Below are 27122 nucleotides of genomic sequence, written 5' to 3'. Positions count from 1 at the left end.
TTTACCCTGATTCATCATTGATGTGATCAAAGGGATTTCCCTCACCATACACAATCCGGTGACCTTTTGAAGATAAATTAACAATCCTCCCTTCTCTTTTACTTTCACGTGCGGTGAGTTTCATAGTATCCAACAAAAGGTTTGTTAGAAGAAAATGACCTGCAAAATAGTTGCTATATCTCATTAGGTTTGATACATCACAGCTAAATTGCAATCCGAATAACCTAAATGGTTGGTCGCAAACTGCAGTTCTATGTTGTCATGTGATAGCATGAAAGGAGTTGCCATAACCCCTGCATTGTTACTTTCAAGCAAAGAAAGAGAAGCTATTAGTCTTTGCACGCACAGACACGAGCAGTTCTAATTTCTAAAATATGTCCTATATCAATTATAGTGGATAATAAGTGTAAAGGATCATTAGGTGAACCACAAATGATTGTAAATGCACACATAAACGCGTGCAGGAGGCCGTAAACAGTCGAACTTGCAGCACTTTATATGATTTATTACATTAGGATATTTAAGGGAAGAGTCGAGGACTGAAATTCTGATGCGAATTTCCTTACAGACGCCATGGAGCTAAGATCTAATTGCATCACATCAATCTTAGCACCATTTATTTCTTTATGTATAGCTTCTTTGACATTCCTACCAGCATCCAAGTTCCTTACTGCCATAACCACAAGAACACCACGCAATGCAAGAACTCGTGCTGTCTCTACACCAATACCACTTGATGCTCCTGAAATGGAACTCGTACAAGCTCTTGGGATATATATAACATCAAAAACACCATTATAAAAGGTTATACAGTAGTAGTATTTAATAAATATAAAATGTGCTTCCCTTGAATGAAGAAGACTAAAACTTTCATCTACCGAAGAGATTTCAGCAAATAATATAAACTTAACCGTATATATAACCAAAACCCAGAAAAAATTATACGCCGCCTCAATGCCAACAGATATCATCAACAAGTTTATTAAAAATCCAGATTAAAAAATAATAAAAAAAACCGGTAACGATGGCAGTGAGAGCAGTTCCATCAATCCCTTGAGTAACGTCGTCTGCTGTAGAATATGCAGAGAAGCCAGATGCTCCTTTCCTGCTAAAAAGCCACGTACTTTCTTTCACAGATCAGTTTCCAGCTACAACCAAGATTGATGGGTGGGTAGGAGGAACTGTTATCGGACCGCAAATCGCTGATCGGTTAGTAGGAAACTAATAATCTTTTTTAAACTAGGAGAGCTATAAGTTACTGTTGCGGAAAGGATCGATTCGAGAACTCCGATATGACTACAAGTAAATTGACCGGAACGAAAAATAAAGTGAACACAAGGATTTACGTGGTTCGGCTTTAATGCCTACGTCCACGGGCAGAGGCGAAAAGAAATTTCACTATAACAAGATGAAGATTACAAGTGTTTTACACTCAAGACACAACCCGAGAACCTCACAACTCTCAACCCCTATAGAAAACCCGAAAGCTAAAATCCTAGCTTTCAAAGAACAAGCTTTGCTCTCTCTTGGTTTGGGATGATTAATATGGCTAATGAACCTCTCTATTTATAAGAGAGTTCAAGGACATAATTGTCCAAAACTTTGGCAAAGATTTGTGGTTGAAAATGGACACCAACAACCATCCACTAATCCACTACCACCAACAACCCACTACCAACAACAACAATCCACTACCAATTTTAAGCCATTTCTTAACAAATCTCCACCTTGGCTTGAAATTTACCAAGCTGAACATCATAGTGAATTCCTCGAACTGGATCACCTCTTCCAAACGCCTCTCTGGCGCTAATCAATCCCGAATACCTATCAAGTCCAAGCAATGCTTGAACTTATATGCAGGGATCACCTTAGTTAACATATCTGCAGGATTCTTCTCGGTAGCAACCTTGCTGATAACAATGTCACCTTGCGTAACATGTTCCCGAACAAAATGATATCTGACATCAATGTGTTTGGTCCGTTCATGAAACATCTGATTTTTAGTCAGATGTATGGCACTCTGGCTATCGCAAAATACAACAGTGAAATCCTGTTGTAAACCCAAACTGCTTACTAGACCTTTCATCCACAATGCTTCTTTCACTGCTTCTGCTAACGCCATATATTCCGCCTCAGTCGTAGATAAGGCTACGGTAGACTGTAACACAGCTTTCCAACTAATGGCTCCTCCAGAATAAGTGAAAACATAACCCGTCAGAGATCTTCTTTTGTCCAGATCTCCAGCATAATCAGAGTCCACATAGCCCGTGACACTGCTAGTGCAGTCACTCTGATCATATACCAAGCATAAATCTGCAGAACCTCTCAAGTACCTGAGAATCCATTTCACGGCCTGCCAGTGTTCCTTGCCAGGACAACTCATGTATCTGCTGACCACACTAACTGCATGTGAAATGTCTGGACGAGTGCAAACCATTGCATACATCACGCTTCCAACTGCACTCGAGTATGGAATGTGAGACATTTGCTGCTTTTCTTCATCAGATTGTGGTGACAACTCTGCAGAGAGTTTGAAATGTGGTGCCAACGGAGTACTCACAGTTTTCGCTTTATCCATGCCGAAGCGTTGAAGAACCTTTTCAATGTAGTTCTTCTGCGACACACGAAGCTTGCCCGCCTTGCGATCTCTGTGAATATCCATGCCCAAAATTTTCTTGGCAGCACCCAGATCCTTCATCTCGAACTCACCACTCAACTGCGACTTTAACTTGTTGATTTCCGACATGTTTTTGGAAGCAATTAACATGTCATCAACATACAGCAACAAATAAATGTGCGAACCATCTGAGAGCTTCCGATGATAGACACAAGCATCATAGTCACATCTTGTGTAACCATGCTGAATCATGAAGCTATCAAACCGCTTGTACCACTGCCTTGGGGATTGTTTCAATCCATATAAAGACTTCTTTAATAGACAGACATGGTCTTCTTTACCAGGAACTGTAAAACCCTCTGGTTGACGCATGTAGATTGTTTCCTCGAGCTCACCATGCAAGAACGCCGTTTTTACGTCAAGCTGCTCAAGTTCTAGATCAGACTTGGCCACCATGGCAAGTAATACACGAATGGAAGAATGCTTTACGACTGGGGAGAAAACTTCATTGTAGTCAATCCCCTCTTTCTGAGTGAAGCCTTTAGCAACCAATCGTGCCTTGAATCTAGTTGCTTCAACCCCTAGGATGCCTTCCTTTTTCTTGAAGACCCATTTGCAACCAACTATCTTCTGGTTACTTGGCGGCTTAACCAACTCCCAAGTATGGTTCTTGTGAAGAGATTCTATCTCCTCACTCATAGCAATTGCCCACTGTGCCGACTCATCACACGTGACAGCCTCATTATAACTGGAAGGTTCTATACCAATGGACTCCGCCACACTGAGCGCGAAAGACACCAGATTAGCGTAACGCGGATTTGGTTTGATTTGTCTCTTCGTTCTTCCAGTGGCAATGCTATATGGTTTTTCTTGAGGTGACTCATCTTCATCGGAATCTTGCACCTCAACTTGATCATCCTGGACTGAAGTACCTTCCGTAGGAATTGGAGCGTCCACCTGACACTCCACCTGCTTCTCAACACCGTGATCTCCCATTCTATCTGACTCCTCCTTTTCCCGGGAATTTGTGGTGGATCGAAGCATGGATGACTCATCAAAAGTCACATCTCTGCTGATGATGAACTTGGACGAAACCGGATCAGGACACCACAACCTGTATCCTTTCACCCCTTGGCCGTATCCAAGAAATATGCATTTCTTCGCCCTCGGTTTGAGTTTTCCCTCATTTACATGAGCATACGCAGGGCAGCCAAACACTCTTAAACCAGAGTAATCAGCAGGAGAACCAGACCATACTTCCTCAGGAGTCTTCAGCTCAATAGCTGTTGACGGAGATCTGTTAACCAAATAACAAGCAGTATTAACAGCTTCAGCCCAAAATTCTTCACCGAGCCCAGCATTTGATCGCATGCAACGAGCTCGCTCCAAGAGAGTTCTATTCATGCGTTCTGCAACTCCATTTTGTTGTGGTGTTCGACGAACAGTGCGGTGTCTCACTATTCCTTCATTTTTGCAGAACTCATTGAATTCACCTGAGCAAAACTCCAAGCCATTATCCGTCCGGAATCGCTTGATCTTCTTTCCTGTTTGATTTTCGATCAAAGCTTTAAATTGCTTGAAGTTGATGAGAACCTCATACTTGCTCTTCAGAAAATACACCCAAACCTTTCTCGAGTAATCATCGATAAAGGTAAGCAGATATCTGTAACCACCTTTAGAAATTGTCGGAGAAGGCCCCCAAAGGTCAGAATGGAAGTAATCCACTGTGCCTTTTGTCTTGTGAATCCCAGTGCTGAACTTTACCCGAGTCTGCTTACCGAAGACGCAGTGCTCACAGAAATTCAACTTTCCTGTACACTGCCCAGACAATAATCCTCGTTTGCTTAGCACCGATAAGCCTCTCTCGCTCATATGCCCGAGCCGCATATGCCATAACTTCGTGGTGTCAGAATCTAGATCATCTGATGATGACACTCCCGCAACACCTGTAACCGAGGAACCATCGAGGAAGTAAAGGCCCCGCTCCAAATTACCACGTATCACAGTCAAAGCACCCGAGAATACCTTGAGAACTCCACCTTCAGCAGAGTACCGAAAGCCTTTCTTGTCCAACGTACTCAAAGAGATCAAATTTTTCTTCATTTCTGGAATGTGCCGAACATCAGTTAGAGTTCTAACAATACCGTCAAACATCTTTATACGAACTGTGCCAATCCCCATGACTTGACATGCGTGGTCATTTCCCATTAGTACTGAACCAGAATGCTTCTCGTATGTTGAGAATGCATCTTTCGAAGTACTTATATGAAATGTAGCTCCCGTATCAAGAATCCATCTCCCACCAGCGTAAGAGTCGGATACTGCAAGAACGATCTCGGCATCACTTGAAGAATCTGCATCAGCTACATTCGCACGATCATTTTGTTGCTCCTGTGATTCTGATTTCTCCTTCCTTTTCGGACAATCTACCTTCATGTGCCCGTACTTCTTACAGTAGTAGCACTGTATTCTCTTCTTGGACTGCGATCTAGGATGGCTTTTACTTGAACTTCCACCCTTTGCCTTGGATCTTCCTCGAGCAACCAAGCCTTCGCCTTCATTGTTTTCGACCACCTTACCAGTGATTTTCTTCCTCAACTCACTGGAACTTAAGGCATTTTTCACCTCCTCTAGAGTCAGGTCATCACGACCGTACATCATTGTATCAACAAAATTCTCATACGAGGGAGGCAAAGAACACAAAACAATTATTGCTTGGTCCTCATCATCGATTTTGTTATCGATATTATTCAAATCCATGATAATGGAATTGAATTTATCCAGGTGCTGGGAAACAGGTGTACCTTCCTCCATCTTCAGGGCATAGAGTCTTTGCTTGAGGTAGAGCCGGTTCGTCAATGACTTCGTCATGTACTTGCTCTCTAACCGGAGCCACAAACCGGACGCGGTTTTCTCATCCGCTACTTCTCGTAGCACTTCATCTCCTAGACATAGCAGAATAGCACTATGTGCTCTTTCTAGCATGTCATCCTTTTGCTCTTCCGAAAGCGTGCTTGGTAATTTATCTTTACCAGACAATGCTTTTAGCAATCCTTGTTGAACCAGCACTGCCCGCATCTTGATGCGCCATAAACTGAAACTATTTTTCCCGGTAAATTTCTCGACATCATACTTAGTCGATGAAACACTTGTAGCCATAATTTGGAACCTTTGAATGAATGATAATATTTTCTTCCTGATGTGAAAGATCAGACAAAGCTGCAGTCACAGGGCAATTCAGAAAATATTATCACTCCTTCAACTACGCTCTGATACCAATTTGTTGCGGAAAGGATCGTTTCGAGAACTCCGATATGACTACAAGTAAATTGACCGGAACGAAAAATAAAGTGAACACAAGGATTTACGTGGTTCGGCTTTAATGCCTACGTCCACGGGCAGAGGCGAAAAGAAATTTCACTATAACAAGATGAAGATTACAAGTGTTTTACACTCAAGACACAACCCGAGAACCTCACAACTCTCAACCCCTATAGAAAACCCGAAAGCTAAAATCCTAGCTTTCAAAGAACAAGCTTTGCTCTCTCTTGGTTTGGGATGATTAATATGGCTAATGAACCTCTCTATTTATAAGAGAGTTCAAGGACATAATTGTCCAAAACTTTGGCAAAGATTTGTGGTTGAAAATGGACACCAACAACCATCCACTAATCCACTACCACCAACAACCCACTACCAACAACAACAATCCACTACCAATTTTAAGCCATTTCTTAACAGTTCTAAATAAGTCTTAACTCTTAACTTCTGTTGTTATTTGAGTGAATATTTGATATATTGATAATGTACTTTATTTTAACTTCTGTTCTTGTTTGAGTGAATATTTGATATATTGATAATATATTTTACTCTACTTGTACCTGTAGAGTCTAAAAACTTTTCAAACAGTGTACTCAATAATTTTCCTCCTTATTTTTAGAATTTTGTTTTCATGTATTACACTAGAAATTAATTATCCTTATATTCTTAATTTTTTATTAAATAGACTAAAATTTTATTTAATTTCTATGATTGTTCACTCTCTTTTTTTTAATCTTTTTACAGCGCCAATTTCTTTCCTTTATGAATTCACCCATCAACATATGTTTTTGTTTCCTTCTGCACAAGCTTTGTCATTTGGGTTTTTACAAAATTACTATTTTTTTTCATTCATGGTCAAAAAAGTATATTATATAAAAACAAATAGTAACGATCAAGATGCGATTTTTCTTGGGATCTTTCGAGATTCAAAATAATTAATGGATGAAATTAAATGTCAGAAAAATAAACTCTATTCAACTTTTCATCATGTCACATTAGATTTTTGGGAAAAACAATTGTAAAATTTTAGGAATTATGAGTAAAAAGAAAAGTATTTAATATATATTAAATATAAAATATGATAAATAATAAAAGTCAAACCTTTCACTCCAAATGCTTAAATGATTTTCATTTTGGAATAATTTCTGTTTGAAATCTTCTTTATTTTAAAAGTTTATGATTAAGGCTGCGTTCGGCATTAATTATCTAATGAGCTTTTAAGGAAAAAATACTTTTGTAGTAAAAGCAATAAAGAACGGGATAAAAATTAGAAGCTTTTTCAGCTTAAAAAAAGACATTTTTCTCAGATGAAAAAGCTAATTTTTGGTGGTTTTTTTTAGCCAAAAGTGCTTTTGAGGCTGATATTATATTTTTTACCTTATTTGTTGTCTTCCTTTTTTTCTCCTTTTTTTAGACGTTAGAACTCATTTTTTCCCCTTTTTTTCTTTTGTCTGAACTCACTTTTCCTAAAATATTTAAAATTAATACTATATATTAAAATATTAACAATAAGTTATAACAAATAATTTTTTATATTTTTGTTAAAATATCATAATATTAACTAATTTGAATATTATTTAAATACATATTTGTTACTTTATAATATCATGTCTAAAATGAACATTTTATTTCTCAAAAGTACTTTTTTACAGCAATACCAACCACTCAAAATTTTCAAAAATACTTCTCAAAAGCACTTTTCCACAGTATTTTTCAAAAATATTACCAAACTAGCCCTAAGTCTTTCTCTACTTATGTATTTATATTATGATCCTTTATTGGTTTTAAAATTTTTTAAATTTTATCATTGCCTTTAATTAAATTTATATTATTATTGAATTTTATTTATATTTACGAATGTATTATGAAAGTGAGTGTTATTTAAGCATCTCGTATTACGTGGGTTGACTTTCTAAAATTTATTTCATATATTTGATTTAGTTTAATTATTGCCTTTTTAAAAAAAATAGTTATTTCATGCTATCAATTTTGTTTTTACAATTTTGCATTGTATTCATTTATTAATTTTACTTGGGAATAAATAGATAAAATATAATTTTATGTTAACTATTTATTGTTTTTGGAATTTGTTATCAAAATCATATGATATAAGCTAAAATTGCATATTTTATGATAATAGACAATCATAATTACTTTCGCCAGTTATAATTAAAACAAAATAATAATTTAGTTTATAAGTATTATTTTTATTAATTTTTTAAAATATATATATTTAATTTAAGTTCGTATCATTTTGAGTTACTTGTTTTAATTAGTTCGAGTTTAAGTTGGATGCATTCAAATTACTAACTTTTCATAGTAAAATCGGATTGGTTGAGTCAAACTTTCATGTTTGAATCAAATTTAAAATACTTATGCTATTAGTACATCAATCTTTCGTAAATAATAATTCATTTGTAATTGGACCAGTTAATAAATTAAAATAATGTTTGATTTAGTCAAACAAAAATAATTTACGGTATAATCATTAGGCTCACGTTAATGTGATTATGCTTTATTTTACAAAAAAAATAATATTTAACTTGTAGAAAGTATAAATATTTGATCACAGTCCAAGTCAATTACAAGATAAAAATTAATCAAACAAATATATTTTTCAGAAAATAAAAAAGCATAAATTATAATTTTAAAAAATATTCCCAATTGTTAAAAAATAATAAATAAACCCAGACTGACAAGATTTATTTTTCTTTTAATTTTTTTTCTCGCAAATTGATAGATCCAACTTTCCCCGAGTAAACTGCCTCTCATCAACAGCTGTTGCTGTTGGTGTTGCCTCTTCCTCAGGTCCCCCCTCCCCATGTGCCAATTTTTTTCCCTTTGTAAAATTTTATCCATTGCATTTAATGGCAAAACTTTTTTTTCTTTTTCAATCTTAGAATTTTCAAAATTCATTATTCATATGAATATCGATTAAATATAAAACTTGAGTCGAGTTAAAATTTTAAATAGAGATAAAATATTTTTAATATTGATTTTTTTTTATAAATTTGAACTGATAAATTATTTAAGGAGCATCAACATCTTTATCACTCAACTTAATAGTAGGTGTTAATAAAAAAATGTTTTCAAATGTTGTTTAATTTTAGAATTTGATCAATCAATCACTATCAATAGAGACTTTATTTTGGTCAATTAACCATTTGTTCAAAGCAAAAGAAAAACTCAAGTCACTATACAAAGCAACCAAGAAAGAACCGAAACCAAAAAACTTAACCAGGCAGGACTGGTAGGCCATATTTGTCTAGAATATGGACTAAAGAAGATGGTGGCTGCAATCAGTCAAAAAAACACATCTCCTTCCTATAATAAGAAGCCACTCAATCAACAGCCAAATTAGCAGCACGATCATTAGAGATTAAAAGTAATTTTTTTTAAAGTTATGGTTTAGCTGGTTGAATTACCTATGAATTAATTTTATAATACTTTTAATTGATTTTTTAAATTTATTTAATTGATTATTGTTAAGCTTGAATATATGATATTTAATATTTAAATATTTAATTTAAAAATTAAATTCCAATCAATAAAGCATATCCATATTTAACAGAAGTTCAGTTAACATTATTATCATTTTAAGTCAAGTAAAAGAGATTAAATACTTGAAATTAAAAATACATTTTAAAAAGTATATAAAAATTAAAATTCAAAAGGTCAAAGAGTAAAGGGATTGGATGCAAAATTACACCAATTTGGAAACAGTGGATGAGGTAACCTTCGCGTAGCACTGATGCAAGTAAAAAAGGACTAGCTTAATTATTTGTGAAATATTTATTTATTTTTGTACATATTGTGAAATATTTATTTGTGGTGGAAAAGGTGAATCATAAAGAACGTTACTTGAAAAAATGGACAAAGGATATTGCAAATTTGCTTTTCAGCAATAATAGAGTATGAAGAAAAATGACAAAATTAAAGTAAATAACATTATCATTTTAAAAAAAAAAACTTTGTACTGTATATGTAAAAAAAAAGCTAGGTGTCTAGGTGTACATATCATAAATAAAATTAAATACAATATCAAATATAACATAAAAGGTAACCCTAAACACTTTAAAATAATTAAATACAATTACATATGTGTGAAATGTGGTAATATTGGTAGTATTTTTATACAATGCCTAGAATTATCCATAGCTTTTCCCTAACTCTTAAATAAGAGGATAATACGTTTCAGTAGACTCAAACCCATGTCCTCCTTCACTAACAACAATATCGATACCTATTGAACTATAACTCAATCAACACTTGAATTATTTTAGTACTAATAAAAAACTTGATCTAAATTCATCTTAGTCAATTCCTTAAATGTTACATGATCTAATATTAAAACTCTCTCTAAAGCTCAATTTAAGAATGTGAGATCATGATTTTATGACAATTAAGGTAAGGAAATAATTCTTTTTAAGGAAATAATTTTGACACATTTACGTTGTCTTAATATTATTTTTCATATATGATATTAAAAGGATTAAACTTTATTGTTCCTACCATTTTAATTTGCAATACACTAAACTTTCTGTAATGCTTTCGTCTTCATCGATCGATACTGAGAACAGGAATGGAGATGATATCTCTATTCTTGAGGATTCCAACACAAAGAAGGTTCGATTTAAGGAATCAGATGCAACTCCTGATGATGTGATGGTTGTGGATCCAGTACTAGTGCCTTCGTTGTCATGGAAGGATATGTTAATGGGAAAGGAAACTTTAGATTAGAATAACAAGAATGATGACCAACATTTTGCTGATAGCTTCTCCCTTACAGAGCAGGATGTCAAGAAATCTTTTGTTGATGGTGTTCCTTCCATTGACTTTTCAGAGAGAGTTTATCAACTTTTGGAAAAGGAAATGTTAACTTCTGTGGTTCTTAAGATGCTGGGAAGAAACCTTGGAATCACGACACCTTGGATCGAACTAAAAAAGGAAATAACTTGAAAGGGAAGAAAAATTTGGGATCGCGCTTTCAATCTTTAGCAGATTTGGAGGCGGTTTCATCGGAAGAGGAAACGATTAAGGATCCCCAGACTGATTTGAAGAAAAAAAGGGAAAGCAACTTTAATTGGTTCTCAAAATAAGGTTTCAACAGGCAGGAAATCCATTAATGATGGTTTTAAGAAATCCAATTTGGGTCTGTCGTTAGGAAAATTTCATAAGGGCGAAGCCCAAGTATTTCAAGCCATTATCACTTCGGTTGACCAGTCCACGGGTGGGACTAAGACGGGTGTAGATTCATAGGCTCCCTTGGCTGCTAAAAGTCTTTCTCCTTTTTAATAAAGAACATGCCTCTAGCAATACCTGCGGTGGGTTACAGCAGGAGGCCCAGGATCGGGAAGTACCTGAAACAACACTTTCTAAAGTCTCAAGTGCCATGCATGATTCTCTACCAAACAATGAAGGAAACAACAGACCTTTAATTTCACGTAATTCTGGCTCGTTTTTTCCTTTGGTTTTAAATTCACAAAATGTTGCTGTTACAGGTCAAATACAATTATACAAGTGAAACCCTAATTTTCTCTTCACAAAAAAGTAGACCATGTAGTGCATTTTAATCCTACTTTTGAAGAGAATTCTTTTGTAAATGTAGAGGTAAATGAAGGTGTTTTGGAGGCCAAAAATCATTTGGCAGTTGTGTTTACTAATAAAAGTCTTCTGGTGACTGTGAATGAGGAATTGGGGGGCAATCAATCGGCTGGAATTAATTTGCCTAGGGACGTTTTTAATGGACAGAATGCTAAAGGGACTGGTCCAAAAAGAGGTAGGAAACTTAATAAAACATTAAAAGGACCAAGAAATCGTTTCAAAAATTCTAAAAATATTTGAGTTCCATTTGCAGATTCTATGAAGAGGGCAGTGAAACTTATTGCATCTGAAATTGATAAAAATTCTGCTAAGGATTTGTCACAACAACTAGGAGAGAAAGCGGAGTTTTCTTCTTCCATTCATCAATAAGATAAGTTTTTTTTACCTTTTTAATATTTTATTATTATGAATTTGTCTATTTTATCTTGGAATGTACAGGGATATGCGTCTGATAAATTTTTACGAGCTTTTCGTGAGTATAATAATCAGCATAGGCCTGATATAGTTAGTCATCTTGAGCCAAGAATTAGTGGGAACAAAGCTAACATTATCATTGCAAAGTTGGGATGGGATAAGTCTCATCGTGTAGAAGCAGTAGGATTCTCTAGAGGTATCTGAATCGGATGGAAAAATTTGATTGACTTAAAGGTGGTTGGTAACCATCCTGAATTTATTTCGGCTCGTATATGTTCTAATTTTCATCCTAAGCCGATCTTTGCTGCTTTTGTGTACGGGAGCCCTGATAAAATGAAAAGGAAGATTTTGTGGAATGATATAAGTCGCTCAATTCCACTTGGGGATCTCCTTGGATGGCCATTGGAGATTTTAACGCCATTCTCTCTTCAGCTGAAAGAAAAGGTGGTCATATCGAAGGTAACAGATGTTAGTTTTTTTGTGAGTTTATGGATAAAGCTCAATTGCATGACCTGGGTTTTTAGGGACCTCCTTTTACATGGTATCGTCGTAATCTCACTGAAAGACTTGACAAGGCTGTGGGTAATGACGTTTGGATGGAATCTTTTCCTAACTATTCGGTGTCCCACTTACCCATAATTAAGTTTGATCATCGTCATCTTCTTCTCAAATTTTGCCATGAGGATAGACTTACTCCTAATCGCCCCTTCTAGTTTTTAGCTGGCTGGTTGCATCACAAAATTTTTTCTGATTTTGTCAAGAAAAATTAGAGTTTTGACAGTAATATGACTAATGTGATTGCTGGTTTTACGGGTAAGCTTAAAAGCTGGAACAAATATGTTTATGGACATATAAACCAGAGGAAGAGGCAGTTAATGCATAAGCTTTCTAGAATCTAGCATGCCTTAGACCTTTCAGGGTCTAATTCTCTTTTTCATCGCGAAATTTTGATTCGAGATGAGCTTGAAATATTCTTCATCATGAGGAGATGCTCTAAACGTAAAAATCAAGATGCGAGTTGCTGAAATTGGGAGACCGCAACACTAGTTACTTTCATAGACGCACAGTTCAGAGAAAATTTTTTAATAAAATCACTGCTTTACGTAATGCTGATGGGGATTGGATTTTTGATCCTGAGGTTCTCAAGACTGAAGCGGTTAATTTCTTCCAATATCTTTATGGGGAGAATCTAGGCTCGTTAGGAATTCTGCATCCTAGTGCTTTTCCTTGCCTTAGTTCTGAAGATGTTAATTTTCTCAGGAGAAATGTTACGAACGAGGAAATAAGGGTTGCTCTTTTTGATATGGCACCATTGAAAGCCCTAGGTAGCGATGGTTTTTAAGGTGCTTTCTTTCAAAATTGGGGATGCCATTTGTAAGTGGGTCAAGAAAGCTTTCGATTGAGGTACCATCTATCCGGAGTTCAATAACACACTTATTGTGTTAATCCCCAAAGTTTAAAATTCAAAAAATTTCTCTCAGTTCCGGCCTATCAGCCTTTCCTTGATGTTGTACAAGTTGATCATGAAGGTCATTGCTAATAGATTTAAGAGTATTTTCCCGAAGATCATAGGTCAAGAACAAGCAGGCTTCATTGTTGGAAGAAGTATTATCGATAACGTCATTATCGCTCAGGAAGTTTTACACTCTATGCGAACTAAGAAGAGACTCTAATGGATGGTAATCAAGATTGATTTGGAAAAGGCTTACGACAGAGTCAGATGGGACTTTGTAAAAGCCTCTCTCAATGCAGCAGGTATTCATTCTCATTTGGTTAAAGTTATTATGAATGCTATCTCGTTTTCCTCTATGCAAGTATTATGGAATGGTGCACCAATTTAAAAGTTTAGGCCAGTAAGGCGTATTCGACAAGGCTGCCCACTGTTACCATACTTCTTTCTCCTCAGTATGGAATGGTTGGGTCATAGATTTCACAAAAGTATCTCTACAGGGGAGTGGAGTCCCATTCAACTATCGCACATAGGACCGAGTCTTTCGTACATGTTCTTTGCAGATGACTTGGTGATTTTTAGTCGAGCTGATTTGATTCATAGTGGCCTCCTCAAAAATTTACTGAGTAACTTTTGTAAGTTATCCGGTCACAAGGTTAATGCTAGGAAAACAAATGTATTATTTTCTTCAAGAGTTAATGAACTGTTAATGAATGATATTAATGACATCATTGGTTTTCAAGAAGTTAATGATTTGGGCCACTATCTCGGGGTTCCACTTCTTCATCGAAGAGTTACTAAAAGCATATTAGAATTTTTGGTGGAAAGAGTTCACAGTCGACTTTCTAGTTGGGATGCTAAGAGACTTTCCTTTGTTGGAAGGGTTACCTTAGCACAGTCGGTTCTGTTGTCTATAACTAGTTATCTCATGTAATCGACTCCTGTCCTTAAAGGAATTTGCGACTCTATTGAAGAATTAGTAAGACAATTCATTTGAGGAGCTGCGAAAGGCAAAAGAAAGATGGCTTTAGTAGGGTGGGATGATATCTGTCAACTTAAGATTCATGGAGGACTCGATTTTTGTCACTTGGGGGATCAGAATAAAGCTTTCATGTTGAAAATTGGCTACAACCTTATTACAAAGTCTGAAGCTCTATGGGTTCAGGTCCTTAGAGCTAAGTATGGACTGTGTAAAAGTATGCCGAACTCTATTATGAAGAATAGTTGCTCCTATATGTGGAAAGTAGTTGCCAAAGCTTGGCCTCTGTTGCGTAGTAATATGATATGGTCCACAGGAAATGGGAAAACTGTTCGGTATTGGGAGGACAATTAGGTTACTAATATGGGGCCTCTTAATCAATATGTTCCGGGTCATGAAAACATTGATCCTAAGATCAAAGTTAATGAGATGGTTTTGGTCAATGGTGATTGGAACCTTAATCTTTTCAGATTGTGATTGCCAGAAGAAGTGGTTAAACTTATCATTAGCATTCCCCCTCCTTTAGACCATGCTGGACCGGATATTCTATCTTGGTCTAGAATGACGACCGAGGTCTTTTCTGTGAAGGGTGCTTACTATTTGTTGAAAGAGGAATCTTGGAATCCGAAGGAAGAGAATTGGAGCATGATTGGGAAAATTCTATAGCCCCAACGTGTGAAACAATTCATCTGGTTAATCCTCAAATAGAGACTTTTAACTAACTTTGAAAGAGTTAGAAGGGGTATTGCGCAAGACGGGTCGTGCCATCTTTATGGCCATATTACGGAGGATATCCTTCATATTCTTAGGGATTGTTCTTTTGCGAGGGAGATTTGGCACCATATCATACCTGCTAATCATATTGAAAGTTTCTTTTCTGGTAATATTTCGGAGTGGCTTTTCTCGAATTTACAATATCTTTCTACAAACAAGTTGAGTGATTCATCTTGGGCTTGCCTCTTTGGGATCATTCTTTGGCGCATCTGAAAGAATCGTAATTTCAACATTTTTTAAGGAAATGCTATGAATCCGAAGGATATTATCAGTGTCTCTTACAGTTGGGCAAAACACTTTCTCTCCACCCATAATGAAGTGTTGGTTTCTCAGTCGAAGCAGTACTCAGTTCGCCAAAACTCAGGTATGTGTGTATTCCTTAATACTGATGGTACTGTTCACTCGGTGTCTGGTTTCTCTGCTACAGGTGGTGTGATACATAATAGCAAAGGGGAGTGGATCCTAAGTTATAATCGTTTTTTGGGGAAATGCTCAGTAGTTGTGGGGCGTATTGGATGGACTACTTATCCTTCAGAAATAAGGCTACGATGAGGTCATTATTCAATCAGACAATCTTGAAAATGTGATTTCTATCAGCAAGAGCAAGTTTGGTGGTCCAAAAAACTCACTGATAAGGAGAATTCAACAAATTCTAGCCTTTAAAGAGAATTGGTCCTTGAATTATGTTCCCAGAGAGACCAATCGGGTAGCTGATGCTTTGGCAAAAATGGCTCTGTCGAGTGTTGAATCTTTGCATATATTTGAGGATCCCCCTTTGGAGATTAAAGAGATCTTGAAGGATGATAACTCTTTTGACAACTTGTTTATGATCTACTCTATGTAATTCTTTGTTTGATTTACCAAAAAAAAATTATTTTTCATATTATAATGTATTTTAATTATTTTTTATGTTATATGCTGTCTTCATCTTAAAATTTATATAATTTAAATTTAACTTTAAATTTATTTATTTGAAATTAAATAATTTTGAATATTATATATTAATACAAAATATAATATTCAAAATTTGTCTGGAACATTGTGAATGGCATTCTCTAGTTAAATAAATATTGGTGTATTCGATTTTTAAAATTTTAGATTCAAGATATATAATTAAAGCGACTCATATTTCCTAAGCTAAACTCAAATTAATTGAATCTAATTAAAGCTATCTTCTCTAAAAGTATAAACAAATAAATTAATTATAATTAACATGAAATTAATGTTGGTCTAGCTAAGCTAGAGGTGATCATGGGCCGGGCCAAAAAAAATTTCAGCTCGCTTCTTACGTCCGGGCTCGGCCCGATCTAAAATATGGGCCTGAAATTTTGTCCAGGCCCAGCCCGGGGAAAATACTAAGCCCGAGCCCGGCTCGGCTACGCCTGTTTTCAAAAGATTAAATTAACTTTTTTTATCATTTGAGGGGCAAAGTGTAATTTTACCATTACTATTTTAAAATTTTATAAATTATAAAGAGTTAAAAAAAGAATTTTTAGTGTTTTTTACAATAATATTATAAAAAAATAAAAAATAACCAAAATGTTATAACTTTTTTTTATTTACCAAAATATATATATTTTATTTACCAAAATATATAAAAAAAACAAAAAAAATCTGCAAAAAAAATCTAACCGATGTTACGGGGCACCTTGGTCACGCCAAAGCCATTGGCGGCACCAATGGTGCCAATGCCATTGGCGGCACCAATGGTGCCATACTGATTGGCGGCACTACTCGTATTATATAATCCAACCCTGTCCAGCTGAAGAGAGAAAAATCAAAAGAAAAAGAAGAAGAAGAGGTGCTGCGGAAAAGAAGAGAAAAAGAGAGAAAAAGAATGTATTTTTTTTAAATAATTGATTATATTGTTGTTATTATTTTGTAAATTTTGTAATATTTTTTGTTTTAGTTTAGTTATTAAGATTAATAAAACTCAAAATAATAGTAATAGTTAGTATTATTATTATTATTGTTGTTGTTGTTGTTAGTATTAAGATGTTATTAATGTATTAAGATGTAACTTAGTAATATTATTGTTAGAAAAAAAACTAGTATATTATTATGGTTACTTATTATTTTTATTTACCAAAATAAACTAGTTAGTAAAAAACTAGTATTATTATAGTTAGTTAGTTAGTTAGTATTTTTAGTAAAATTAATAATTTTATTGTGTATTATTTTGAGTATAAAATTATTAATATTATTAGTGTGTTAGTTATAAGGATTAGTGGTTAAACGGTTTTCATGTACAAAATTGCATATTTAAACATTAAATTTTATTTAAGTAATTTAGTTGCCGTTCGAGAATTTTTATGAGATTTTTTTTGACAGATTATATATTAAAGATGGATGCTAAGTTTCTTGCATGCGTTTATTTCGATGGAGTGATCTTGACAACAAGTGTTGGATGTGTATTTGAATGTCGGCAACAAATAGTAATGAGATTTAATAGAAGTGTATCGTTCGATGAAATGAAGGCAAGGATTAATGCAAAAATTCATAGACGTTGTGGGAGAAGGATATTAAAAATTTTCTACAAGTTTCCAGTTTCGACAAATCCGGTCAAATTCGTGGAAATGGAACTTGTAGACGACGAAAACATGGAGACAATGGTCGATCTATACTGTGGGAATGGGAGTGAGAAGAACGCACCGATTCACTTATTTGCTGAGTTAGTCGGTATGGAGCAAAATGAAGATGTTAATGCATCTGATGAAGAAGACGGGGCTGAAGAACCGTGGATGGTGGCTCCAATATCATACGTTGATAGTGAATCAACTATGGGTGGGATCGGTATCGACCTAAATATTACACCCGATGTTGACATGGTTGGTGGTGAAGAAGAAGGTGGTGGCGAAGAAGAAGGTGGTAGCGATCATTGGGATGAAGAGGTCGATAGTGACGGTGATCCCGATGTGGACAATATACCTGATGATATTGACGATGAAGATGTCAACAACGATGAAGGCATTAACGCTTCTTCGGTCGGGGAGCAGATGCGGCGTATTTTGATACACAATAATCCTGGGCCACACATGTCGCTCATAGACCCCGACGCAGCGTATGTAGCTGAGTTTCTGGAGTACCCTGAAATAGTTCATTGTCACGGGCTGGCCGTAACATCTGATGATGATGAGTTATTCATAGGCCAGAGATTCGCTGTAAAGAAGAGTGCGTATATGCCATTAAATGGTACAGCATGAAGATATCGGTGGATTATAAAGTCTCCGTGTCTACTCTGACAATATATGTTGGGGAGTGTTGGAAGGCAGCGAAAGGCTGCAATTGGTGGGTACGAGCTGCATTCATTAGAAGTTCTCAGATGTGGGAGATACGAAAATTTATTGGTACTCATACATGCACATCAACACGTATGACAGAAGATCATGGAAAACTTGATTCGAAAACTATTTGTACGTGTATCATGCCGATGGTGAAGGACATGCTGACCATTAAAGTTTCGGTACTCATTGCGGAAATGCAAGCACGATTGCAGTATCGAGTCTCATATCGGAAGGTATGGATAGCTAAACAGATGGCGATGGAGCAACTGTATGGGGATTACGATTCGTCGTATAACGAGCTTCAAGGTTGGATAGCTGCTATGCGGGAGTACGTACCGGGGACTGTGATTGAGTTGTAGACAAGTCCATATTACGGCCCAAATGACCAGTTACAGCCGGCAAAAAGGATTTTCCATCGGATGTTCTGGAAGTTCAATCCATGTGTGCGGGCATTTCCCCACTGCAAGCCACTTGTGCAGGTGGATGGGACCTGGCTGTATGGAAAATATACACAGATCCTACTTGTTGCAGTTGCTCAAGACGGTAACAGAAACGTGCTCCGGTAGCATTTGCTATCGTAGATAAAGAGAACATAGAGTCTTGGGAATTCTTCCTCACAAATCTGCGGAGGTATGTTATTAGGATCGATAACATTTGCATCATCTCTGATAGAAGGAAGGGTTTAATTGCAGCTATTAGGCGTTTCGGTGTGCCGTGGAGATCCGTTTACTGCATTCGCCATATTGCGTCTAACTTCCATAAAGATTATAAGAATGCAGACTGGAAGAGACAACTCGTGGCAAGGGTAAATGATAACCTTATCTTTTCAATATAAGTTGTAATGTTTGATGTTATCGACTTACTAGAACTTATTTTTCGTTAATACGTATGCAGCGTACGAGTTAGAGCCACATATTTTCCGGCAAAGAATGATCTGACTTGAGAGTGACATGGAGGGGCAGACAAACGCATCTTTCTGACAATGGCTGCGCACAATGGAGCCGTGGCAGTGAGCTCAAAGTTTTGACGAGGGCTTTCGTTATGGCCACATGACCACAAACTTAGTCGAGGGGATCAACGTTGTCTTGTTGAAAACACGTCATCTTCCGATTGCATCAGTATTTTCTACTACTTTTTACAGGCTGGCTACTTTGATGCCAAGAATGGGTCAGCAGCAAGTCGACCAGATTCAGGCGGGACATGTGTTTGTCGAACATGTAAGGGATGCAATGGTCGTAAACCGTCAGTTGGCGAGGTCAATGAACGTGGAAATATATTCACACGACTGGAAATGTTTCGAGTTACAGAGAACATCGGTCATCAACCTAGGTCCTACGAAGTTGATCTTCGGAATAGACGGTGCGAGTGCAGGAAGTTCGAAACACTTCATTATCCCTGTGCGCATGTCATGGCTGCGTGTGCTAGAGTCAACCTTGATGCTGAACAATATGTCGATGATGTGTACATGCTGGAGCGCACATTGCATGTCTGGAAGAATGAGTTCCCCGTCCTGCTGGACCTATCTACGTGGGACGTGCCACCGATCACTTTCGAGCTTCTCCCAGACAGAGGGCTAAGGAGGAATCCAAGGGGTCGTCCGCAGTCAAGCAGAATCCGTAATGAGATTGACATTAGGGAAAAAATCTGACGGAAAGCGTTGTGGAATATGCAGGTTAAGTGGTCATAGCCGGAATAAAGGCCCTAACCGAAACTTTCATGTTGGTTAGTCGTCCGGATTGGGGCGAAATTGATTTACTTTGTATTTTGTTATAAACAGTAATTTAATTAATAATAATTTTTTTATTCGGCTTATGCTTACGCTTAAATTGTATCCAATTTGTTTCCAAATTAAGTTATAAAATACCATGTGCGCATTTGGAATTATTAAGATTGTATCGAAAATAGAGGCATTCATAATTCGATTGAGCTTTAATATAATAAAAATATAATAATGGATATTTATACAAAAAATTCAGAAGTAAGGTCAATTAAAATACAAATATGGCTTTTTATACAGAAAGTGCATCAAACCCCTAAAATCGATGGTTCGATGGTGTTGTCGGGGGGGTATACCTCTGCGCAGGTCGACGCTTACGGTCTGGGCGACGACCAACATCCGCATCGTCCGCAAGTGGGGGCGTGGAAACCATAGACGAAAGGTCCTGTGCCTCGTTCGCCGCAGACGAACTTGAACCATAATGCTGCGGATACCTGTCGGACGGGCCAGGCATGCCGTACTACGGCCGGGGGGATCCAAACAGTTCAAACTCGTACGCGTATTCGCCCTCTGTGAAGCTCAAATAATATTCACCTCCCACCAAATCCGGACGATAGCCATGTGAATCCACATTTGACTGTGATTGTCCGGGATCTGGCTGGCTGGGGGTCCTGCTCCGGCTCTGCCAGTTGCGGAGAACAATATGCCATCGGATCTGGATCATCGGGCTCGCTACGTCCGATCCCCCAACTTGCTGCACGTACGGGGGATTATAGTCGATTGCCCTCCAAGCAAATATGGCTTCCCGCAACTATGATGCCGTTGTGTATACTCTAATGATGGTTGCAGGTCCGTAGCCACAACCATTTGAGGAATTCGGTACAATCGATGGTTCCACAGTGCGACGTATTTTCGGTGCTTAATTCCCCAGTCCAATTGAACTCTTCCTCTCTTTGTCAAGCTGTGATCATCCCCCAACTGGCACGGCGAATCCGGGATAGGTTGGATGCACCCAAACTGCCGAAGCACCCGATCGCCGTGATACAACTCGACGAAGTTGAAATTAATAATTGGTGTGTTACTGCACCATATGTGGGAATCAACGAGTGTGGACGAGGGTACAACATTTGTAATTTCCAGCCTCCGGTATGGCATCTATATAAACTGCATGAGTAATAACATTGTAACGAGTTAGACCAATAACATGTGAGTAAGATATAAAAATAGAATAGATGTCACGAGTTAGACCGGATCAATGCTACTGACCCAAATCCGGCTAGCTCCAGTTACGGCAGCAATCGATCATCCGGAGCTATCTTTAAAACACTCACACGGCCCCTTAATACTCGGAATGAGTTCTGATAGTGTTAAATTACAGAAACAATATTACGATAACATAATTTATTTATATATACTGCGTATATCCTTTTTAAATAAATAGAACTCCTGATTAACAAATAATAAATCATACCGCGTTATTAGCCGTATCAGATATGTGTCTAACATCGCTTCGAATCAATCGAGCCATTGCGATGCCTGCAAGTTGAAAAAAAAGTTAGTAAAAAAATATCATAATTTCTAAATTTATAATTTCTAAATTTATTAGCCGATCAGATATGTGTCTAATATCGCTTCGTATTTTTCTCCGCATTTTATTCCTTTAAAAAATATCGTAATTTCTAAATTTATAATTTTACATTATTTTAGTGCATAATGTTTGAATTTTATTAATCTAGTGTGTTATTTAAATTAATTTTCTGTAAAAAAATAGCCCTTACCCCTGCCCTTTGCTCGTATTATTTTCTCGATTTTTATTACTTTAAATAAAAATATATTATTCTCGTATTTTATTATTTTACATTATTTCAGTACATTTTTGTTTCAATTAGTTGTATAACTTATTTCTGAATTTTTAAAAAAAATTTACTAATACACTCTTACTTCGGCCATTTGTTCGTATTTTTTTATTCCCCTCCATCACCCTTTTTTTGCAGGTTTTTTTTATATATTTTGGTAAATAAAATATATATATTTTTTGGTAAATAAAAAAATTATAACATTTTGGTTATTTTTTATTTTTATTTTTAATATTTTTGTAAAAACCCATTATTTTGGTAAATAAAAAAAAGTTTATAATATTTTCGTATTTTTTTTATTTTTTTGTAATATTTTGGTAAAAAACCCGAAATAAACCCTTTCCCCTGCCCTTTGGTCGTATTATTATTTTCCCGATTTTTTTTACTTTCAAGAAAAATACATTATTTTCGTATTTTATTATTTTATATTATTTTAGTACATTTTGTTTCAATTATTTGTATAACTTATTTTTGAATTTTTTAAACAAATTTACTAATACACTCTTACTTCGGCCATTTGTTCGTATTTTTTTATCCGTATTTTATTATTTTTAAAAATATCGTAATTTTTTATTTTATAATTTTACATTATTTCAATTTATTATGTTTGAAATTTATTACATGTACATTTTCACATTTTTATTCGTATTTTATTATTTTCGATAAATATACAATTCCCGTTTTTTCTTTTCGTATTTTATGTTTTCTTAAAATACTTCTTTGTCACTTTACTTTTAATGCTATTTTCCTAAAATTTAAATTTCAAATTCCTAAGTAAATTTCATAAAAAAAATCCCTATTCAACCTACAATGTACATTCCATTATTTTTTCATTCTAAATATATTTCATAAAATATATATGCTAAACAAAATAATAAAATAACTATAATGTACATAATATAAATTTTAAACACACAAATATTACAAAAAAATTTAAATTTATAAAAAAAATTACCTTTTCTTTTCTTTTTTTTTCCTTCCTTCCCTCTTCTTCTTTTTTTTTCTCTTCTCCTTTCATTTTCTTTCCTTCTTTCTTTCTTTTTTCTTCTCCTTTCCTTTTCTTCTTCTTTCTTTCTTTTTTTCTCTTCTCCTTCCCTTTTCTTTCCTTCTTTTTCTTTCTTTCCTCTCCTTTCTTTCTTTCTTTCTTTCTTTCCCTCTCCTTCTGGTCCCCCCACCACCGACCCCCCTAATATACATTGGTGCCGCCAATGGTATGGTGCCGCCAATGGCTTTGGCGTGACCAACGTGCCCTGTCACATCGGTCAGTTTTTTTTTTGCAGGTTTTTTTTTGTTTTTTTATATATTTTCATAAATAAAAAAAATTATATATATTTTGGTAAATAAAAAAAGTTATAACATTTTGGTTATTTTTTATTTTTTATTATAATATTATTGTAAAAAACCCGAATTTTTATTTTTATTTTAGAGTAGAACCCTTGCCCATGAAATATTATATCAACAAATTTAACAATACTAATAATTAAAATTAAATTTTAAAATTTGAAATATAAAAATTAAAAATTTTAAAATAAAAAAAAATTCAAAATATACAGGCTTAGGGAAATGGGAAATGGGGAGGGGAAATGAGAAATTTATTTTTAAAAAATATATATTTATTATATTCGGGCCAGGCCGGGCCAAAAATTTTGCCCGAGACCCGATTCGTTTTCTAAACTGGCCTCATTTTTTACCCAAATCCATTTTTCGAGCCTATATTTTTACCCAAACCCTCTCATATTTTGAGCGGGCCGTCGGGCTAGGCCAGACCGCCCGACCCATGATCACCTCTAAGCTAAGCTAGCTAGTTTGGCATCCATCCTTCGACCGTGGTTATTTATTTAATAAATTAAGGAAAGACATTCGTTTCTTAAGCATATCAAATAAGATATTTTTAAAGTGTTTTTTTTATAACTTCGGCAACGTTCAGAAGGATATAACACCAATTCTATGATAGTGATGTGAACAATGCCTTTAGCGGTTAGAAATTTCTTTCCTATGTTATATTATTGTGTTATATTATTGTCGAGGGGTTGATTCCCTCTCAATAAAAATTTCTAAGCATAATTCATCGAATAATTGATTGGATTTTTAAATAGTGAAAGTATCATGTTCGATTTTATCAAGTAGTAGTATTTTTACCTATTATGATCTTTTAAGGGTATGGGTTCAAACCCCACTCAAGATCAAATGCTAAACATTTTCTTAGTGGATTAAGCGTTCAGGTCAACCTCCATAAATCATTTTAAGCTCTTCTCAGAGTTGGGAAATAAAATTTGGAGCTAAAATCAAGTATAGACACCTCAAGCATAATACCTCCACTATTTGAGAGTCCGATCGACTGCTCGATGGATGATAGTTCAAAGACTTCTCCTAAAAAAACCCAATCCCCATCAATAATTATATATAACATTTGTTGAGTAAATTGATAAAGAGTGAAATTAATAAAAGTTTAGATTTGAGTCTTGTGGATGAAAATGAGAATAATGTTGAGAAGCTTTAGTTCTCATTTAAATGTTCAACCTGACTCGAGTATGAATTTAATATCTGTATTTTTTAATTTATCTCGATTCGTTTATTATTCATAAATTATATGTATAATACTATCCAAACCCAATTTTGAATTAAATATTATCCTTTATTGTGAAATTTCCAATAAATTTTCGAATATTTAAATCTACTAATTTTCAAAAATAGATAATTAAAATTATAAACATTTTGATAGCAAATAATAAGTTTAAACTTCAAATTTGGATGTTATATTTGAATTAAAAGCGAAAATGGGATAGGGAAAAAGTATGGTAATATAGATGGGGTACACAAGGTTTGACTAAAGAAGGAAACATGAGAATGAAAGTATTTTTTCATACCAAAGCAGCTTAGACTGTCAACACGCAAATATGAAGACTGTCGGTTCCGTCCTGTTATAGGCCAATTTTGGCCCAGTCTATTTACAATAAACCACAATAAATAGTTTTTTTACAATGGCCCGGCAAGCCCAAAACCAAATTACCCGTACCCAATTCCCAAACCCTAAACTAGCCCATCTACAACCAAAACCCTGGCCCCATTTTCAGCTTCCACTTGTTCTGACACCAGCCATCAGCCCCATACCCTGGCGCCCCAGCTCTCCATGCCACCATGTCGGCCACCACGTACGCCACTGTGCCTCTGAGGGTCAACTGACACCTGCAAAGTGAAGCAAGCACCAAGACAGAGCAGGCGACAAGGAGCAATGGCAAGTAACTTAAAAAATGTTGTATAGAAATGGATATAAAGGCCAGATCCGAATGTAATATAGGGGGCTTCTTCTTTTATTTTATTCGGCAGTAAGAAAAAACACAAAAACAAGAAATAAAACACTCCATTTTCAGAGTCAATATAGTGATTTCAATCAGTGTTTAAAGATAGAAGTAGCATCCAGACAAACAAAAAAACACCAAGATCAACAAATCAGAAGCTAAAATCAGAACCGACCTAAGGTGATTGTTTTTTTTCTTTTATTTTAATTTCATTTTTTGGTCGATTTCATACACATATATATATCAAAAAATATAATAAAATAATAGAATAAATAACAAAAAAATAAAAAAAAAATTTACCTTTTTCGGCCACCGCGTGCGGTGGCCGGCGTCGGCGCCGGCGAGCCTCCGGTGACCGGCCCCTGGCCGGATTCCCCTCTCTTCTCTCTTCCCTCTCTCTTCTTTTTTTTCTTTCCCTCTCCCCAAATGATTTTTTTTGGTTATTTTAGGCCTTATATAGCCCTCCAAAACGACGTTGTTTTGGGGGCTACACTTAAGCCCCAAAACGACGTCGTTTTGACCATGCCCGACCTATCCGACCCGACCCGTCCGGCCAGGGTCCGCGTGTTTTTTGAAGCGGAAGGGCTAATTGCGCGATCGGCCCTTCCGCATTTTTGCTATTTTACAATCAGGTTTTTAATATTTTAATTTGGCCCCAGAGTTTTGCCCATTCATCAATTTAGTCCCTCCGTGCTGTGCTGCGTTTTGGTAATAGAGAATATTGCACTTTTGGTCCTCGTTGTTTTCACGCGTGTCCATTTTAGTCATTTATTTCTTTATTTCTTTTTAAATTCGCCCTGAAATTCTGTTCTTATTCCTATTTAATCCTTTTTCGTTTATTTTCCTTTTTTTACATATTACTAATATTGTTACTATTATATTTATTATTATATTATTTATTTTCACTATTATTATTATTATTTTCATCATTATTATACATATATGTATATATTTATGTAATATTATTAATAGGCGTCCCAACATTATTATTATGTATGTATATACATTTTAATACCGTGCATGTATATGATTCTATTTAATTGTTAGTTTTGTATACTAAATTCATACGTATATTTCTCATGTCATTTCATATATCCATTTTTATTATATATGTATATAGGTAATAATTTTTCAAAACTTCGTTTTAATCTTATGCATTATTTGTTTCGTTCCCTTTCATAATATTATTATATATATTGGTATATATATGTTCTTTAGGTGCATGTGTTCCTCAATATTTATTTTATGTACATATGTAAATATTATGAATATATATTTAACATTACTAGTTATATATTTTTATTATCTTATATATCTTTCTAATACCATTAATATTTATATATACATATTTTACATATATACTCTTAATTATTTTCATGTGTATATTCATCGTATTCTCTTTACGTTCTCGTATTCAATGCTAACATTGCATTTGATCTTGCATGCGCGGTTATTATTTTCCAATATCATTGTAATATTTGTTATTTGTTTCAAATATGTTTATAGTTCTTCCATTTATTTATGTTTATTTCATATCAGCTTGCTTCACATTATTTCGAAAAATTATCCATGTTTTCTTATTCACTTCAATAATCAAGGAAATGTACCGATTTAACATTAAGTCATCGAGTTCATCGCTATGTTGGGTGAACGTCAATTGACTCGTGTTAAAACGGCATATCCTTCTCAAAAACCGGAATAAACTAAAATCCCTCGTCCTCTTTTAATTGGATCACGACTAAATTTTAATATTGAACTCGTATTTTTAAAAGTCAAGACAACACGTGTTTAGGAGATACCAATTTTT

At 35.3% G+C, this 27122-nt stretch overlaps 1 protein-coding gene across 2 annotated transcripts in view; it reads right to left on the bottom strand.

Moving 5' to 3' along the window:
* LOC107941513 (short-chain dehydrogenase TIC 32, chloroplastic) overlaps window positions 1-27122 on the bottom strand; it is a 54686-nt gene that overhangs the window by 1414 nt on the left and 26150 nt on the right. The window contains exon 2 of one of the 2 annotated variants that reach the window (XR_005916974.1): window positions 6-1181. Coding sequence is in view for 1 of the 2 variants with exons in the window: in XM_016875063.2 (XP_016730552.1) it covers window positions 6-184 (179 nt within the window). In the remaining variant the exon portion in view is untranslated. Of the gene's footprint in view, window positions 1-5; window positions 1373-27122 lie in introns of those variants that run through there. The other variant, XM_016875063.2, reaches the window with a different exon arrangement.

Source organism: Gossypium hirsutum, chromosome D08, assembly GCF_007990345.1.
Source record: "Gossypium hirsutum isolate 1008001.06 chromosome D08, Gossypium_hirsutum_v2.1, whole genome shotgun sequence".
NCBI lineage: Eukaryota > Viridiplantae > Streptophyta > Magnoliopsida > Malvales > Malvaceae > Gossypium > Gossypium hirsutum.
The sequence above is the reverse complement of the archived record's forward strand: the minus strand, read 5'-3'. Positions and strand labels throughout refer to the sequence as shown.